Here is an 18373-nt window from a genome sequence, read left to right on the forward strand (position 1 = left end):
CATCACTCTCATTCACTGTTTATAAATAAAAATGGTAATCTCAACGGAGAAGAGGTAACCCACAGCTCTAACCAACTGTTGCCATGTAAAAATGATATTTCAAGAGAAGACAGCATATCTTAGGGAATGCTCTTGATTTTCATACTTGGCAATCAATTCAGATTCTGAAAAAGTTATGCAACTCAGCACATGTACCTGTAGCCCCGACCCCCCAGGAGACTGAGGCAGGAGGGATCCCTGGAGCCCAGGAGTTCACAGCCAGCCTGGGCAACACAGTAAGAATCCCCACTCCTTGCCAAAAACAAAATAAAACAAAAAGCTATGCAAATCAAACAAAGCCCAACAGATCCAGTATATGAGAATTTTTTAAAGTAATAATACAAACACACCTAAGGTCCTGGACACTTTCACCAAGTTTTTCTAAAAGAAATTTGATGTCTTCGCTGATATCTTCATCATCATACTTCTGCTGTTCCAGGTTCTCCAACTGTTTCAGAACTTTGCACTGAATCATAGCCAAAGCATATTCCTGACGAGTTTCTCTTTCAGTTGACTTTTCTAAAAAGTTCTGGGTTAGAAAAAGAAATAATAAAAAACTTTATAATTTTGTCACATGATGTTCCCAGATTTCTTCATTTCCTTTTATATCCTCTAACTTTCCTTCTGTTCTCAGATATAACCATCACTTTTAAGTCAATGACTTCATCGTGGTGATATCCTCCTTCATGAGTGCCTCTCCCTTATTAGAACTCTACCTTTGATTACTTACATACTGTTATAGTTTGAATCTGAAATGTCTCTCAAACTCCCAGGTGTTAAAAGCTTAGTCCCCAGCCCATCGTGCTACTGGGAGGTAGTAAGAACTTGACAGATGGAGCCCCTAATGGAGGAAGGAGGAAGTTATGTCACTGGAAGCATACCTTTGAAGGGGATATTGAGACCTTGGCTCCTCCATCTCTCTCCCTTTGCTTTCTGGCCACATATGAGGTGTGTAGCTTCCTTCACCACATGCTCCCCACTATGATGTGCCCTTCTGCTGAGGGCCAAAGGCAATGGGGCCAAGAAACCACAAAACTGAAACCATGAGCCACAATAAGCCTTTCCTTCTTATGGGCTGATTATCTGAGGTATTATGTCACTGTGATGAACGTTGACTAACACACATACTTCTGGCTTACTAAACATATTTATTGGCCCAGACAAGCTTCACAACACTAAATACACTGAAAACAAAATCCACCACAATCATTTCTCACAGCCCTGCTTCTGAATACAATACAGTGAACTTCATTTGTTGCCCAGTTAGAACACTAAGGATGCTAAGAAAAAGAGTGCTCCTGTGATTATCTCTCTAGTTTCCAGTCAGTTATATATTTCCCCCCTTAGAAATCTATGCACAAAGAACAATAATTTTAAAATTCTCTTTCTTGAACAATTATCAGAAATTTTTTATGGTATTCAAACAGTTCCCTAACTTTCTTCTGCACTTGTCTATTTTTAAGAGAACTTACAAAGGGCTAGAGTTGTGGCTCAGTGGTAGATCACTTGCCTGGCATGTATGAGGCCTGGGTTCAATTCTCAGCACCATATATAAATAAATAAAGTAAAAAGATCGACTGACAACTAAAAATACATTTTTTTAAAAAAAAGAGTATTTTTGAAAATAGCAAAGGAATCAACAAATTAAGAAAGACAAACCGTTCATTGAATTAACCTAGGAACAAGTACAAACATGGTATTTTAACTAAGCTGGTAAAAAAGATCTAAGAAATCTCCCCACCAAAAAAACACCCTCATATAATAGCAATTCTAAATAAAGTATACTTGAAATTTGAAATTTCTTTTTGTAAGCAAGTTATAACCCTAGCAGTTATGCTAAATACAGAAAGAGACTGAGCTTAGCATGTGGAAACCAAAGATATCAATACCCACTGTTCTCCCCTTTATGTTTCCTCCAGATTTCAAGTGCCTTGAAAGTAATGGCTCATCCTTCTTTATATCGCTTGCTCAGTATCTGGCTCAGAATTGATATTCAAAAAAAATTTGTGAACCTAATATTGCTCCTCAGTGGTTGTATATATAACATCACAAACCACTTGCAATCTTTGTTTATTATAAATACACAATGAGAACAGTAGCAATACTATAACTCAATCTGCTTTTAGAATTACTTCAAAACTAAAACCCAAACTTCCACTCAAGAAAGACAAAGAACCTAGCTGATAAATCTCTCTCTTATAAGAAACAACTATAAAACCTAATCACACTGAAAAAGCAACTACAAAAAGGAAAAGCAAACAGAGGCAGACAGACTTTGAAGTTCACACTCACTTGGAGTAAGGAAGTCAGGGAGCAATACAAACATCTGCCACTGAAGTTTATTTTGAGGCCAAGTACAATCTGTGCAATGGGCACAAGAGCAGTCTGAGAACCTGCAGTAAAGCCAAAAAAATAGTCTTTCTGGCCTAGACAGAAAGTGAAGCTGGAAAGCATACATGCTGACTTCCAGAAGATTAAAAGCTAGAAAGGAGATTCAAATTCTATCTAATCACATATGACCAACCCCTTAAACCTGCATGCACAGGAAAGACTCAGAGCAGCTCAGCTAAAGACTAAATGTTTGGACTGCAACCAGAGCTGCCACCCAAGAAACAAAGTTTCCTGTTCAAAGTCAATCAAGAAAACCACCCACCAAAATAAAGCAAGCAAATTTTACTAGACAAAAACAGAAGAATGTAGAATCTCCAGACATAGCATTTCAGGATACAATCTAAAATTACTTGACACACAAACAAACCATTATACTTAAGAATCAAACAGAGATGAAATAGGAAAGAAAAAGTGAACTAGAAAATATATAATCAAAATTATCCAAGGAGGGGCTGGGGTCACAGCTCAGTGGTAGAGTGCTTGCCTAGCATGTATGAGGCCCTGGGTTTGATCCTTAACACCACATAAAAATGAATACATAAAATAATGGTACTGTATCAATCTACAACTAAAATTTTTTTAATTATCTAAGGAGAAGAACAGAAAAAGAAAATATTTTTAAGAAATAAATAGAGGCTCAGAAGCTCATTAGTTATATCAAATGGCCCAATATACGTACAACTAGAATACCTAAAGGAGAGGAGAAAGAGAATGGGACTGAAATTTTATTTGAAGAAATACAGTTGAATTTCCCACATTCAATGAAAGAGAAATTTTCAGATGTTCAATGGACACCAAGCCCAGAAGATGCACATCACTGTCACACTGAGAAAAGTTTGTTGAGGGATTTTTTTGTTGTTGATTACAAGAGTAAATATAGAATTCTGGGTTGACATTTCAGAGATAAGATTAAAAAAAAAAAAAAACTAAAGGACAGGCACCAAAGCAACCTCAATAAGTGCCTGAAGACTATGAGAGCTGACAATGCTTTCACTCACTAAACATACGAGTCCTTTATTCTTTTGGTCAATCTAATTTGGAACTGTTATCTTAAGTCAGAAAACTTGCCATCCATATGTATACGATGGCCATCGTCACCTTAGGTATATGTGTGGCTGCACATACGGTACAATGCTACATTATGTACAACCAGAGAATGAAAAGTTGTGCTGCAATGAATCAAAACTCATTCTGCTGTCATATGAACCAAATTATATAAATAGATAAATTTATTTTAAAAAGAATTCAATTAACCCAAGAGAAGACAAAAATTGAAAAGAGAAATCAAAAAACAAAGGAGCAAACAGAAAAGAGTAAAATGGCAGATCTAACCCAACCACACCAACAATCACTTTAAATGCTAGTGAAGTAAACACTCAGGTTAGCAGGCAGAGATTATTAGAACATATTCAAGACTCAACTATATATTGTCTAAAAGAGACAAACTTTAAATATGAAATCAAAGATAGGGTGAAACTAAAAAGATGGAAAAAGATATACCATTCAAACTATAAGCATAGAACTGGCTTATCACATAATTTCAAATAAAGTATATATTGAGAAAAGAGCTTTATCAGTGATAAAAGAGAACATTTCACAATGACACAAGGGGACCATTTATTAGGGAAACACAATGTGCATAATGTAATAATAGAGCTTGAAAATTCATGAAGCACAAACTAACAAAATTGAAGGGAGAATAAACAAATCTAAAATAAAAGCTAGAGATGTGAACAGCTCTCTAAGCAACAGATAGAAAACTAAACAAAAAAATCAGTACACAGAAGATCTGAATAATAACTATCAACCACCCTGACCTAATTGACATTTACAGAACACTATTCCCACCTGCAAAATACGCATTCTTTTAAAATGAGCATAGTACATTCACCATGATACATTATGAGTCAGAAAACAATTCTCAACTTTCCAAGGGTTAAAAACTTACAGAATAGTTCTTTAGCCATAATGGAATTCAATTAAAGACCTGTAAATGTCTACTTTCTATTTGGAAAGATAACAATGTGCTTCTACAAAATCCACAGGTCAAAGAAGAAATTATCAATGACATTAACATTTGAACAAGCCTGTGTCCTTTACTAAACTGTGAAATCCTAGTCCACATCATCCGACTAGATAACATAGATCATGTTTCATTCTTCCCTTAACCCCAGCTCCTACTATGACTACTTCTATGACTACTCCTATGAACTACTCTCTCCCAAGACATCTATTATTTCCTTCCACAAATTCTTTTGAGATCTTAAACTGTATAGAACCCTAAATTTAATAACCTCTTCCTTTATGAAACTCTTCCTTTCCTTATTTCCTTTTCTGAGATTTTACTTGTTCTTCTATTAAGTTTTCTGTTACCTTTTCCAGTTACTTTTCCTACTACCATCTCTTCTAACTTTAGAAGCATGAAAGTTTTTTGGTTCACATGGTCCCTTATTGATCTCCTACATGTCTGTTTAAACTCTATATGATATCATGGTAATAATATCATTAGTGGTTTCAACTATAACTTTAACACATTCAATATCTCAATAGGACAGTCTGTGTTATGGTATTCTCAATTCTCAAGGTAATGGTACCTCAAAGACCAGTCATCTTTTATTCTTCCCTTTTCTTCAATCCTGTCAAATCAATCATTAAGCCTAATTTTTCCTTGAAAACAAGTTTTAATTTCATTTCTTCATCTGATAAAGAATATAAAGGAGGAAATAATGTGTTATGAAAAGTACTTGAAACAAAATCTTCCAGAAACAACCTATAAAATCTGGGAGCAACATAGTTTTATAAGGTCCTAAAACTGAGTAGTACCTTCACCCAACAAAACAAAAAAGTGACCAGGCATAGTGGCACACACTTGTAATCCCAGTGGCTGGTAAACATAAGTCAGGAGGATCATGAGTTCAAAACTAGCCTCAGCAACATATGCTGTGAGCAACTCAGTGAAATCCTGTATCTAAATAAAATATAAACAAGGGTAAAGCACCCCAGGATTCAATCTCTGATACCAAAAACAAAACGAAAAAGTGGCCAATCCAGCCTCATTTAGCCTTTGGAAAATTTGTGGTGCAGCAAGATCTTGACTTCACTAAGTACAAGATGGAATCACATGCCAATTCAGATCTTTCCATTACCAAAATTAAACTTCTAGCCATGAAATTACACATTTATCAACTGTAGTGATGACCAGTCTCAAGGTGAATGCTTTCATTAAAAAATTAAGAATGAATTTTAAAATATCTGAAAAATCCAAACTCAAATTCTATATTACAAAAATTAATAGACATGCAATTATTCTATCAAATTCCTGTAAGTTTCTAAATGCTCACTCTCACTTTCTGTACTGTCCACTGTGGGTTGTAAAGGATGCACTACACTGCTTACACAGATGATAAAGACCACACTTCATGCTCACTCTCACTTTCTGTACTGTCCACTGCGAGTTGTGAATGTTTCATTGCACCGCACCACAGTGGTAATGCAGGCCACATTTTAAGATTTAAAATGTTTCAGTCTTGCCAGGCATGGTAGCACATGCCTGTAATCCCACAGGAGGATGAGGCAGGAGGATTGTGAGTCCAAAGCCATAGTGAGGCCTTAAGCAACTCAGCGAGATCCTGTCTCTTATTAAAAAAAAAAAAAAAAAAGGGCTGGGGATGTTGCTCAGTAGTTAAGTGCTCCTGGGTTCAATCCCCAGTGCCAAAACAAGCCTCAGTCCAGTCTTGCTTCATTCACACCTGTATCTAATAAGCAAGATGGAGATTTAATTAGCAAAGTCTATGCAGAATTTCTGAAATAGGGAATAAGGGATAGATTTGAGAATACAATTGTTTCATGGCAATATAATTTCTATGCCAAAGTGAGAAAAATAGTCCCTATACACTCAAGCTAGAGCTAGCCTCTTTGAAACTATTAACTACTTGCACAGGAAAATGCACACATCTATGAATAAGTACGTGCAGATATGAATTAAAAGTTGTGATAAATACAGTTAATGAAAAGAAGATGGTAACTTGATGGTAATTCTTAAGATTTTCGGATAAAAATCAGAATTTTAAAACAAATATAATGTCCCATATCATTATACATATAATTCAGACTCTTGACTAAATAGAACTAAAAGGGGAAATAAAACTCAGAGCAGATGTAGAACTCTAGACAACAAAGATAATCTCCAATGCCTGTCTCAGTCATAGCTCCAAAACCTTCTAACTTATTTTAGAAACTAAAGATTGACAAATCCATTTAACCAACAGCAATAACATTTGCAAAGACCTGGGGTTCCACACCTACCATGCATAAGTGAGATTGACATTTTCAAAAATAAAATTCATCCCTCAAATGGAAAAATAATAATAATTAGCAGCTGCTAGATTTGCTCAATTCATAAGGGCTCAACAAGCTTCCTAAAATCTCCAGCATAAAAATTTCCTTCTCAGTTTCAGGATATGGGGGGAAAAAATACATGACTAGACCATATTGAGAGAACCTCATCAGAAAAATCTTTTTTTTTTTTTTTTTTTTTGGTATCAGGGATTGAACTTAGGGGCATTCGACCACTGAGACAGTCCTATTTTGTATTTTATTTAGAGAGAGGGTCTTACTGAGTTGCTTAGTGCTTTGCCATTGCTGAGGCTGGCTTTGAACTCGAAATCCTCCTGACTCAGCCTCCCAAGCTGCTGTGATTACAGGCATGCACCACTACGCCTGACTAGAGAAATCACTTTTAAAGGACACAGGGATTTGAAAATGATTTTTCAAAACATTTTCCCCAGTTTTTTTGATGGTCTAAATCATGCCCTTACAAATGGCTTAATTTTAGCTCAGTTGTATATATCAAAGTTGTGGATATCTAAAGACATTCTTTTGAGTTTGGGTCCTCAGCATACTCACATAAATAACTGCATTAACCCAAATTTAGCATTATTCAGCCCAAAAAAAAAATATTTCTGCTAATTGACTGATCTATTTAAATAATCCAAAATCTTAAAAATTACAGATGATGGAAGCCCAGAAATTGTCAAAAAAAAAATTCATGCATTATGGGTAAAAATTGAAACTACAAATATAGTTTACATAGAATTTTAAATCTTGCTTAGTATTTGCAAAATATCAATTCTGCCTCTTATAAATCAAACAAAAATAAAGCACTACATCTTCATCTGGGCTTAACATTAATAAGAATTCACCTTACATATAAGATTTAAAGAGGCAAACTTCTGGTGTTCTATGATTTTATAAAGAGAAGAAACAGAGGAAAGAGTATGTATCATGTACTCACTATTGTCAGGAATCTCACTATTACTTCACTGAATCCTTATCTTACCCAGACATGAAGTGAGTTAAGTATTACTACCCACCCTTCACCAATGAAGAAACCATTTCAGAATTCAAGCCACTGTCCCAACACTAAACAAGCAAGTGCTGAATTCAAATCTAGGTCTATCCACTCCAGGCAGACTCCAGTCTCACATTGTACTGTCACTTAGAAAGAAAATTAAGAAGGAGCTATACTACTCCTCATATTTCAATATAAAAGAGACAATTAATCCAAAGAGTTTCCATATCAGGTCAAAAAAAAAAAAAAAACTAAGAATCTCAGTCTGGCTCTACACTTCTTGTGGCTTTTTGAGCTTTGCATACCATAAACATGGTGAATTCATCAAGTCATTCCATCAAGACAAAGATTTAAACAAAATACAAAGGCATTTTCAAACAAAAATATGACTAACATACAGAAAAAGATAAGTAAATACAAACTGAAAAATAATACAGTTTACTTCCATATTAATAATTACTAAGGAAAATGTTGATTTTTCTATCAAAAGAAGTGAAAAGTCATACAAAAAATAAGAACAATAATTCAAGATTATCTTTCTAAAATAATCTAATTGTAAAAACATTGAGTCAAAGGTAAGTATTTTTCCTAATGGTTTAACAATTACAAAATATATCTTATTTTTTGAAAAGAGATTTTCAATAACAAGTTTATGAACAACTTTCAAATTAGAGAAAAACATTTATGGACTAACAGAAAAAAAGGGATTTTCTTCCTCTACTCTTGCTTTCTGTGATATGTTTTGATATGTTTTGTAGTGAATGTATTCTTTTTTCCTTTTCTTTATTTAATTTAATTTAATTTTATTTATTTATTGTGTGTGTGTGTGTGTGTGTGTGTGTGTGTGTGTGTGTTGGTGGTGGTGGTGGTGGTGGTGTATGTGTACATGTTACTAAGGATTGAACCCAGGACCTCACAAGTACTAGGCAAGGGCTTTGCCACTAATCTACATTCTCAGCCCTACACATATAAACTTAACATATAAACTGAAAAATAATACAATTCACTTCTAGAATAATCTAATTGCACTGAAAACTAGCTGCCAGAGGCTCTGAGGTACACTGATTTTCAATGCAGCAGCAGCTTCAAGCAACAGACAGTATGTTATAGAATTTTATCATCATAGTTTTAAATATGAGAACAAAACAACCAAATGTTTTTTAAAAAGAAACTGAAATCAGTCAATAAAGAAATCAACATAAACATCAATAAATTCAATGCCATTACCCTATTCCTATAGAAAGTTTTTCTTTCAGTACTTTTGTTCAATCTCTTGTATAATCACACACATTTTTGGGGGGTCTATTATATGCCCAAGATTGATTTAGTACACATTTATTTTTTGAAGGACATTACCCTATTGGCATCATCAGTAAGGTCTAGTGACAAATTTAGGAGACAGAATAGTACTCACACCAGAAACATGAAAAAAAGGTGAAGCATGGAGAGGGAAAGCAAATGCCAAAGGCTCAGAGGACAACCCAGGAGCCCAACAACCTCACCTCCACTGACCATGGCAGATGCGCTCACTACCAACTTGAGTGCACACACCATCTGCAGTCGCTAATGTAAACCATGATCCACCTAAATTATGACGGGGGCCGAGAATTCAAAGACTCCCCCTAGTCCTTCCTTCTGTTTTTCAGTGCCCACTACAATTCATCTTGAATTGATGCCTTGTGTATTTAGGGAATAGAAATTATAAATAGCACATAAAATGTCAACAAGGCTCCATTGGAAAATTGAGGATAATTTATACTTTTTTCTTCATATTTCTCTATCGTACAATTTTTGTAAACAAATGAAAGATCTAAACTAGCTCCATTTTTTTCCAAATGGTAGATGCTTCATTTAAACTAGAGGATTTTAGTAAAATATGGGCTCCTATGAATTTACTAGATTAATAAGGAGGAAAGACAAGAGAGAAACTCACAACATAAACTAACAGAATTGGAAGGAGCTTTAAATCTTCAGAGAATAAATATGTCGAGTTGAAAAGATGCAATCCATGAATAAATTTATTTCACATGAATAAATTCTAAAAAATCAGTCTTGTTTCATGTAGAAAAGTATGCAATAAAATAGTAAAAGCAGAGCTGACAAAGAGGCTTATTTGGAGAGACTGGGCTTTGGTGAGTTCTTCCTCGTAAGAACTAGGCAGCACATTTTCCCCCTCTCAAGAGGAAACTTCATGTTTACTTTTTTAAATTCTGAGACAGGCTCTTTTTAAGTTGTCCAGGTGACCTCAAACGTGCAATCCTCCTGCCTCAATCTTCCCAGGTATATAACACCTTTAATTCACAAAATTTTCTGAGTCACTTTTATGTGTCATACACATAAACACAGATAATAGAGACAACCAAGGTCTTATGTTTGATGAAGACGACTGAGTAAATTAAATAATGTCTGTACAGAGCAGTGATTAAAAAAATACAAGAAAAAAATATATATGTGTGTGTGTGTGTGTGTGTGTGTGTGTGTGTGTGTATATATATATATATATATATATATGTAAAATCATTTGAAAAGTTGCAGAGTGAAATAAGGGGTTTTAGGAAATACTCTAGGCAAGGGCTCTGCCCTGATCTACATTCCCAGCCCTAGTAACCTTAACATATAAACTGAAAAATAATACAGTTCACTTCTAGAATATCTAATTGCACTATTACCTCACTGAAAACCAGCTGCCAGAGACTCTGAGGTTACACTGATTCAAATTCTCCTCTCACATTACCTATGGTTTTCCTTTTCATAATCTCCCTCCACCCTTTTAATGGCACTCTTAAGGTTCCTGAGAAAATGTACCAAAAGTAGATGAAAAAAATGAGTGCAGGGAGATGGCAGAGTGGTTAAGAAAAAGATTTTGAAGCTGATAAATTACACTGAAGTTTCAATCTTATACTAACTGAGGAATCAACTTCTTAAGTCTTGGTTTCCTCATCTATAAAATAAAAATAATAATAGAACCTATTGGTTAATCATGAAGATTACATAAAGCAATGCATAAAAATGACTCATTAAATGTAACAATTATGATTCTCAGCGTCAAACACAAGGTTAGCATGATGGTTAACAGCATGAGTCACACTGCCTGAGTTTGAATCCCTGCTCTTAATTTCTTAGCTATTTTGGCAAATTATTTAACCTCTCATTGCCTAATGAGAGGCCATGCATGGAGTTCTTGGAATAATTAAATGTGTAATACATTTAAATAATTATGACAGTGCCTGATACAGATAAGCTCTCAATAAACATTAGTTGTTGTTAATAACTACAGACATCCAGAAAAGAGTTCCTACACATCAAATTTTAAAATTTACAAGGTGACAACAAGCTATTGATATGCAATTTATAGAAAGAAAATAAATGGTCAATAAAATACTTAAAGATGTTTAGCTTCATTCAGTATTAACAGAATGCAATTTCAAAACAATGATTTCATTTTTGGTAAAAATCAAAAGAAAGACTATTAGATGCTAGTAAGAGAGTAGAAAATTCCCAATACATACTTGATATAAATATAAACTGGCACCGTTTTGAAAGGACAGGTGATTTGGCATTATCTATAGTAAGTGTAAAACAGCATGTATCTTTGACTCCCCTTCTAGAACTTCATTCAGAAGAATTATTCATCAAAGTAAGCATACATACATGAAAGAAACTGAAAATACCCACAAGCCCATCAATAGAATACCTAACGCTTATATACCAACACAGTGGAATATAGCCATTAAAAGGAAGAGTGAAGATCTATGTTTAGAGAAATAAAAACATATTCTTTAAGAATTGGTAAGAATAAAGCTAAAAAAATAGGAAAGACAGTAGAATGAATCTGACATAAATTTCCTATGCTCATATATGAATACATGACCAATGTAACTCCACATCATGTACAACCACAAGAAAGGGAAGTTATACTCCATGTATGTATGTATGTATGTCAAAATACTCTCTACTGTCATGTATATCTAAAAAAAACAAATTTAAAAAAAGATAAAGAACAATATTTATTATATAGTATCATTTTATTTTTAAATATGAAGGAAAACCACACACTTATTTATATATTTATCTCTACATGCTCAGAAACATCTAAAAGGTGACTGCATTTGACAAATATGATATCTATACTATTTATATTTTTGTAACACGTGTATATTACTTTTTATTTTTGACTTGTTCATTACATATGAATAAATAATGATCAAAAGTACAGTTTCTGAAGCAAACAATAATAACAATACCAATAATAACACATACCAATAATAAAAATAATAATTTTTATGTTCTAGGGCTCTAATAAACACTAAATAAGTTAACAAGGGAAAGCCCTGGGAACAATGCATGACACAGTAAGCGCTACCTGAGATATGTCCACTATTATCACTCTCAGGTAGCATTCTTTTTTTTAATATTTATTTTTTAGTTGTAGTTGGACACAATATCTTTATTTTATTTACTTTTATTTGGTGCTGAGGATCAAATCCAAGGCCTTGTACATGCTAGGCAAGTGCTCTACCGCTGAGCCACAACCCCAGCCCTCTCAGGTAGCATTCTTAAGAGACATTACACCAAACAAGCCATCTGCCAAAATCCCATCTGAATCCTAAGGCAATCGACAAAATTGTCAAGAGACAGTTGTTACAGTGAAGACATTGGCTCTGGGGACCCAATTAACAATACTTTATTTCTGTTTTACAAATGACTAGCTACCTAGAATAAAGATTCAAACTCAGCTCCTCTCTTGTTCTCAACTTCCTCATCTTTTCAAGGGAGGAAGTTGACTTACATAACTCAAAAATTCTTACATATTAATAAATACCTACAGTTTAAAATAATTATACACCTTTTTATTCTAATTTGTTATGTATGACAGCAAAATGCATTACAATTCATATTACACATATAGAGCACAATTTTTCATATCTCTGGTTGTACACAAAGTAGAGTCACACCTTCGTGTTGTCATACATGACTTAAGAGTAATGATGCCCATCTCATTACACCTTCTTTCCTACCCCCATACTCCCGCTTTCCCTCCCTCCCCTTTGCTTTATATCTAGAGTTCGTCTAATCCACCCATGCTCCACACCCCCCACAACCCCTTTATGAATCAGCCTCCTTATATCAGAAAAAACATTCGGCTTTGGTTTTGGGGGATTAGCTAACTTCACTTAGCATTATATTCTCCAACTCCATCCATTTACCTGCAAATGCCATGATTTTATTCTCTTTTAATACTGAATAGTATTCCATTGTGCATAAATACCACACTTTTGTTATCCATTCATCTACTGAAGGGCATCTAGGTTAGTTCCACAGTTTAGCTATTGTGAATTGTACTGCTATAAACATTGATGTGGCTGTGTCCTTGTAGTATGCTGTTTTTAAATCCTTTGGGTAAAGACCGAGGAGTAGGATAGCTGGGTCAAATGGTAGTTCCATTCCCAGTTTTCCAAGGAATCTCTATAAAGCTTTCCATATTGGCTGTACCAATTTGCAGTCCCACTAGCAATGTATGAGTGTGCCTTTTTTCCTCGCATCCTTGCCAACACTTACTGTTTTTTTGTATTCCTCATAGCTGCCATTCTGACTGGAGTGAGATGAAATCTTAGAGTAGTTTTGATTTGCATTTCTCTAATTGCTAGAGATGTTGAACATTTTTTCATATATTTGTTGATTGACTGTATATCATCTACTGGGAAGTGCCTCTTCAGTTCCTTGGTCCTTGTATTGATTGGATTATTTGGGGGGTTTTTTTGGTGTTAAGATTTTTGAGCTCTTTATATATCCTGGAGATTAGTGCTCTATCTGATGTGCATGTGGTAAAAATTTGCTCCCATTCTGTAAGCTCTCTATTCTCTTCACTTAATTGCTTCTTTTGTGAGAAGCAGCTTTTGAGTTTACATCCATCCCATTTTTTGATTCTTGATTTTAATTCCTGCTCTATAGGAGTCTTATTAAAGGAAGTCAGATCCTAATCCGACGTGATGGAGATTAGGGTCTACTTTTTCTTCTATTTCGCGCAGGGTCTCTGATTTAATTCCTAGGTCCTTGATGTGTCCTTCTTTATCTCTTTTGATTAACTATAGCTTGAAGTCTACTTTATTTGATATAAGGATAGAAACCCCTGCTTGCTTCCGCAGTCCATGTGAGTGGTATGATTTTTCCCATCCTTTCACGGTCAGTCTGTGGATGTCTTTTCCTATGAGATGAGTCTCTTGGAGGAAGCATATTGTTGGGTCTTTTTTTTTTTTTAATTCAATCTGCTAATCTATGTCTTTTGATTGGTGAGTTTAGGCCATTAACATTCAGAGTTACTATTGAGACATGATTTGTATTCCAAGTCATTTTTGTTTATTTTTGGTATTTAATTTGACTTGGTTTCTCCTCTGATTTTCCTTTAGTGTAATACCTCCCTCTGCTGATTTTCATCATTGTTTTTCACTTCCTCTTCTTGGAATATTTTGCCAAAGATGTTATAAAGTGCAAGCTTTCGAGATGTAAATTCTTTTAACTTTTGTTTATCATGGAAGATTTTCATTTCATCATCAAATTTAAAGCTTAATATTGCTGGATATTATTCTTGGTTTTCATCCATTTTCTTTCAGAGCTTGGTATATGTTGTTCCATGATCTCCAGGCTTTGAGGGTCTGGGTTGAAAAATCTGCTGAGATACGAATTGCTCTCCCCCTATATGTGAACTGATTCTTCTTCTCTTATGGCCTTTAAGATTCTCTCCTTATTCTCTATACTAGGCATTTTCATTGTAATGTGCGTTGGTGTAGATCTGTTGTAACTGTGTACAATTGGTGTCCTATAAGCCTCCTGTATTTGATTTTCCAATTCATTCTTCATGCTTGGGAAATTTTCTGATATATCTCATTGAAGAGATTATGCATTCCTTTGGTTTGTAACTATGAGCCTTCCTTTATCCCAATAACTCTTAGATTTGGTCTTTTGATGCTGTCCCATAATTCATGGATGGCTTGTTCATGGTTTCTTACTATCTTTACTGTGTGGTCAACTTTATTTTCCAGATTGTATACTTTGTCTTCATTATCTGACATTGTATCTTCCAAGTGATCCATCTAGTCTGTTGGTGATGCTTTCTATTGAGTTTTTTATTTGGTTTATTGTTTCCTTCATTTCAAGGACTTCTGATTTTTTTTCAGAGTCTCTATCTCTTTCTTGAAGAAATCTTTTGTTACCTATATTTGCTCTCTCATCTCCTTGTTAGAATGATCAATTTTGCCTGTATTTGCTCATTTCGGTCATCCTTTAATTCACAGATCATTTTAATTATGAACTTCCTGAACTCCTCCTCTGACATTTCATCAACTTTGCTGTCCATGGATTCTATTATTGCAGTATCCCGGTTTGTTTGGGGCACTTTCCTCCCTTGTTTTTTCATGTTGTCATGTGTTTCTATGTGTCTTCCATTCTTGCAGTGTGGATCTGAGATATTACAGTTTCTACCATATAATCTTTTAGTATCTGTGCAGATTATCTGTACCTCACCTTAATGTTGGGCTTCCAGACTCTTGATATATGCTGCTGCAACTAAAGGTGGTGGCAGCAATAGCGGAGGTAACTCCAAGATAGCAGTGGCAGTGCCCAAAATGGATGCAACATATTTCAGAGATGGGGCTGAAAGGGTGAGCCTTACACTGTCTTTGGAATGCCTGCTCCGAGATGCAGCTGCTTCTAGGCCCTGTCTGTTGTTGAAAGGTAGAGTCTACTGCATGGAGAAGGCTATGGAGATGTCTGCAGTGTCCCAAGATAGAAGTGGGTTAGGCATGGGCTCCCAGCTGGGAGGTGAAGGTAGCGGTGGACTCGAACCTACCCTGGGCCTGGGTCCTGTGCAGGCTGGTGTAGGTGGTCCTGTGCCAGAGCCTGAATTGTGTCCTCAGGTGTCTGCCAGTGGCAGGATGGACCTGGGCCTATCCTGGGCCTGTGTCCCGTGCGGGTGAGCAGAGGCAGATCTAGGCAGAGCCTGAGCTCTGGTGGGTGTCTGCCAGTGGCAGGACGGACCCAGGCCTACCCTGGGCCTGGGTCCCACATAGGTCAGTGTAGGTGGATCTCTAATTATACATCTTTATAGTTGCCTTAGAAATATACTGCTAGTCAGTAGATCCAGAATCTAAAAAAAAAAAAAAAACCTCCATACTGAAATACGGGCCCCATGAGAGAAAACTCCTCTAATAGCAGTCTCATGGCAAGCAAAAAAGAAAAGGGAGACTTTCTTCAACTGAATATAACCAAATTACCTTTCCTTACAAGTATTCTATGAATCACACATTTCATTGATTTAGATGGTTTCCTCTGACCTGCTCCACAGCCCCGTGCCATAAAGACAAACCAATGATATCTTATTGTATGTTTATAAAACTACATGTAAAACATAGAGGGCAAGTAATTTTCCCATCTGCTAAAATTCATATATACTGCACAATAGTAAGTGCCTCTGTCTCTCTCTCACACACACACCACTACCACCAAAAACAACAATAACAACAAGCACCAAAACTTACACGGAATGCTGCAAGAATGATCCTTGTGACTTTCTCCTTGACAGATTCTTGGAGGATGTCGGAGAGGACAGGAATGATATTGTAGCGCCGCAGGTGTTCACACATTTGAGGACTGAATGCCAGGAGCCATATTGAAAAAATCATTTGATATTGGAGTTGAAAGCCACACTTGTTACTCAAAACTCCCATTATGCTGAAAGGGAACAGGAATTTAGAAAACATTTAATATGATGAAACATCAAAAAAGAAATGAGTGATTATTCTTTTTGAACACCAATGGAAAAAGCCTCTCTGAATTGTGTCCTCAGTTTCTTTTCCACCAGCAACAGCACACATCCAGATTGCTACTCAAAGTGGGCCATTTCCAGCACAATTCCACTTAACACTCTCTCCAAAAGTCATAGGACCATGCAGCAGGAGCATTTGCTGCATAGAAGCAACAAGAAAGGGAACCAAGACTTGTAATAGGGCAAAGAGAATGGTAAGAAGAATATGACAAGCAACAGAGAGCTAACATCAACAGAAAGTCATGACAAAACAAATGTACATCTTCAAGTCAAATTTCATATGAAGATTTTGCATCTGTGCAACCAAGAGAATAGATTTAATATACACAGAAAACTCAGAGAAAGGAGGGAATGACTCCAAAGGAAACCTGTGAGGAGTCTGAATTTTACACAGGCTATCACAGAATTTGGGGGTCAGAGAAAATCCTAGATGGATTATAGATAAATCTTCTACTTCACTGGAAAACTCCATGGAAATGAAAGAGATTTCCCCAAGGGAAAAAGTATACAACAGAAGATAAATAAGCAAATTTCCCTGCGAAATGCCCACATTCAGACAATGAAAGACAGAAATTATCAAATAAGACCATTAAAACTGACCACCAGGTTAAGGGGAGCTCAGACACACAGAATGTCCAGCAGAGTGACTCCTAATACAAACTGTGGACCTCAGTTAACAGTAGCGTATCAATATTGATGCCTCAATAAGAACAAATATATCGTGCTAATTTAAGACATCAATAAAAGGAAACTTGAGTGTTGAAATGAAAGGGGCACACATATGGAAACTTTCTACATGTGAATTTTTTTTTCTGTAAACCTAAAATTGCTCTATAAGTAAAAGCTGAACAATTTTCAAAATCTAATTTTACAATCTAAACCAATTAAATTATTAGAAGTTTATATTTGTGCCAATTTTCCATTTTTGTGATTTACATACAGTTCTAAACTTACCAAATTATTAATTTTCTCATATATGATTTACTGATGTCAGTATCTCAACTCCTGAGAAACCATGTAACTTTATACTATCAACACCTTAGAGACTGGTTTCCTTGTTCTCTGTTCCATTACTCAACTAAGCCTTCTACACTTGGCTTTGTGATGCTGGGGGGTGAGAACCTGGGAAACACATTTCTGCCATACCAGCTGGCTCCCTCTTAGGCTTGACCAAAAGGGAGTACTTGAGGCTGTCTGCAAGGATGGAAGAAGGAGGAACTTTGCTGTGTTGGTTTTGTTTCTCTGGCAGCAGCTGAACTCAGTCTGCAGTTGTTCCAGTTCAGTAGAAAACACTTCATCAGACCAAACCAGACAGTGCGGGGCCCTCTCCCCAGAGGCCTGAGTCTGTGAATGAGGCACTTTGTCAGAATTTAGATATGTCAGTATCAGAGGGGTGGCACCTCCTCCTCAAAGGTCCAAATTTTGGATGCATTTGCCTCTCCTTCAAGCATGTAAATTTTAGTGATCCTAACCTGTGACCATTGCTTCCCTCAGCTTTAGGGAAGTACTTGCTACCTCTCTAACACTTGAGTCATTTCTTCATTTAGTTTTTAGAACAAAGTAGATAGTAAATATAGACTTACTTAATAATTCTTCATATCAAATTTTCTGACAGAATCAGTTTTGTTTTGGTTTTTTAATAATAAGAGGGGTTGACCCAGGGAGCTCACAAACAGTACACTACTACAGAAACCAAAGTAAAGCAGAAAGATTTCAAAAGAGGTAGTTGTCAACAATGATAATCTCGGCAGAAACATTTAGAGGAGTTCAAA

At 35.7% G+C, this 18373-nt stretch overlaps 1 protein-coding gene across 3 annotated transcripts in view; it reads right to left on the bottom strand.

Moving 5' to 3' along the window:
• Positions 1-18373, bottom strand: part of ATP6V1H (ATPase H+ transporting V1 subunit H) — a 112260-nt gene that overhangs the window by 57668 nt on the left and 36219 nt on the right. For all 3 annotated transcript variants that reach the window (XM_081266401.1, XM_081266402.1, XM_081266400.1), the window contains 2 exons: positions 16315-16507; positions 390-568 (listed from right to left, as the gene is read on the bottom strand). In XM_081266401.1, coding sequence (XP_081122527.1) covers positions 390-568; positions 16315-16507 — 372 coding nt within the window. The remainder of the gene's footprint in view (positions 1-389; positions 569-16314; positions 16508-18373) is intronic.

This window comes from Spermophilus citellus, assembly GCF_964194105.1.
Source record: "Spermophilus citellus genome assembly, chromosome: 14".
Taxonomy (NCBI): Eukaryota; Metazoa; Chordata; class Mammalia; order Rodentia; family Sciuridae; genus Spermophilus; species Spermophilus citellus.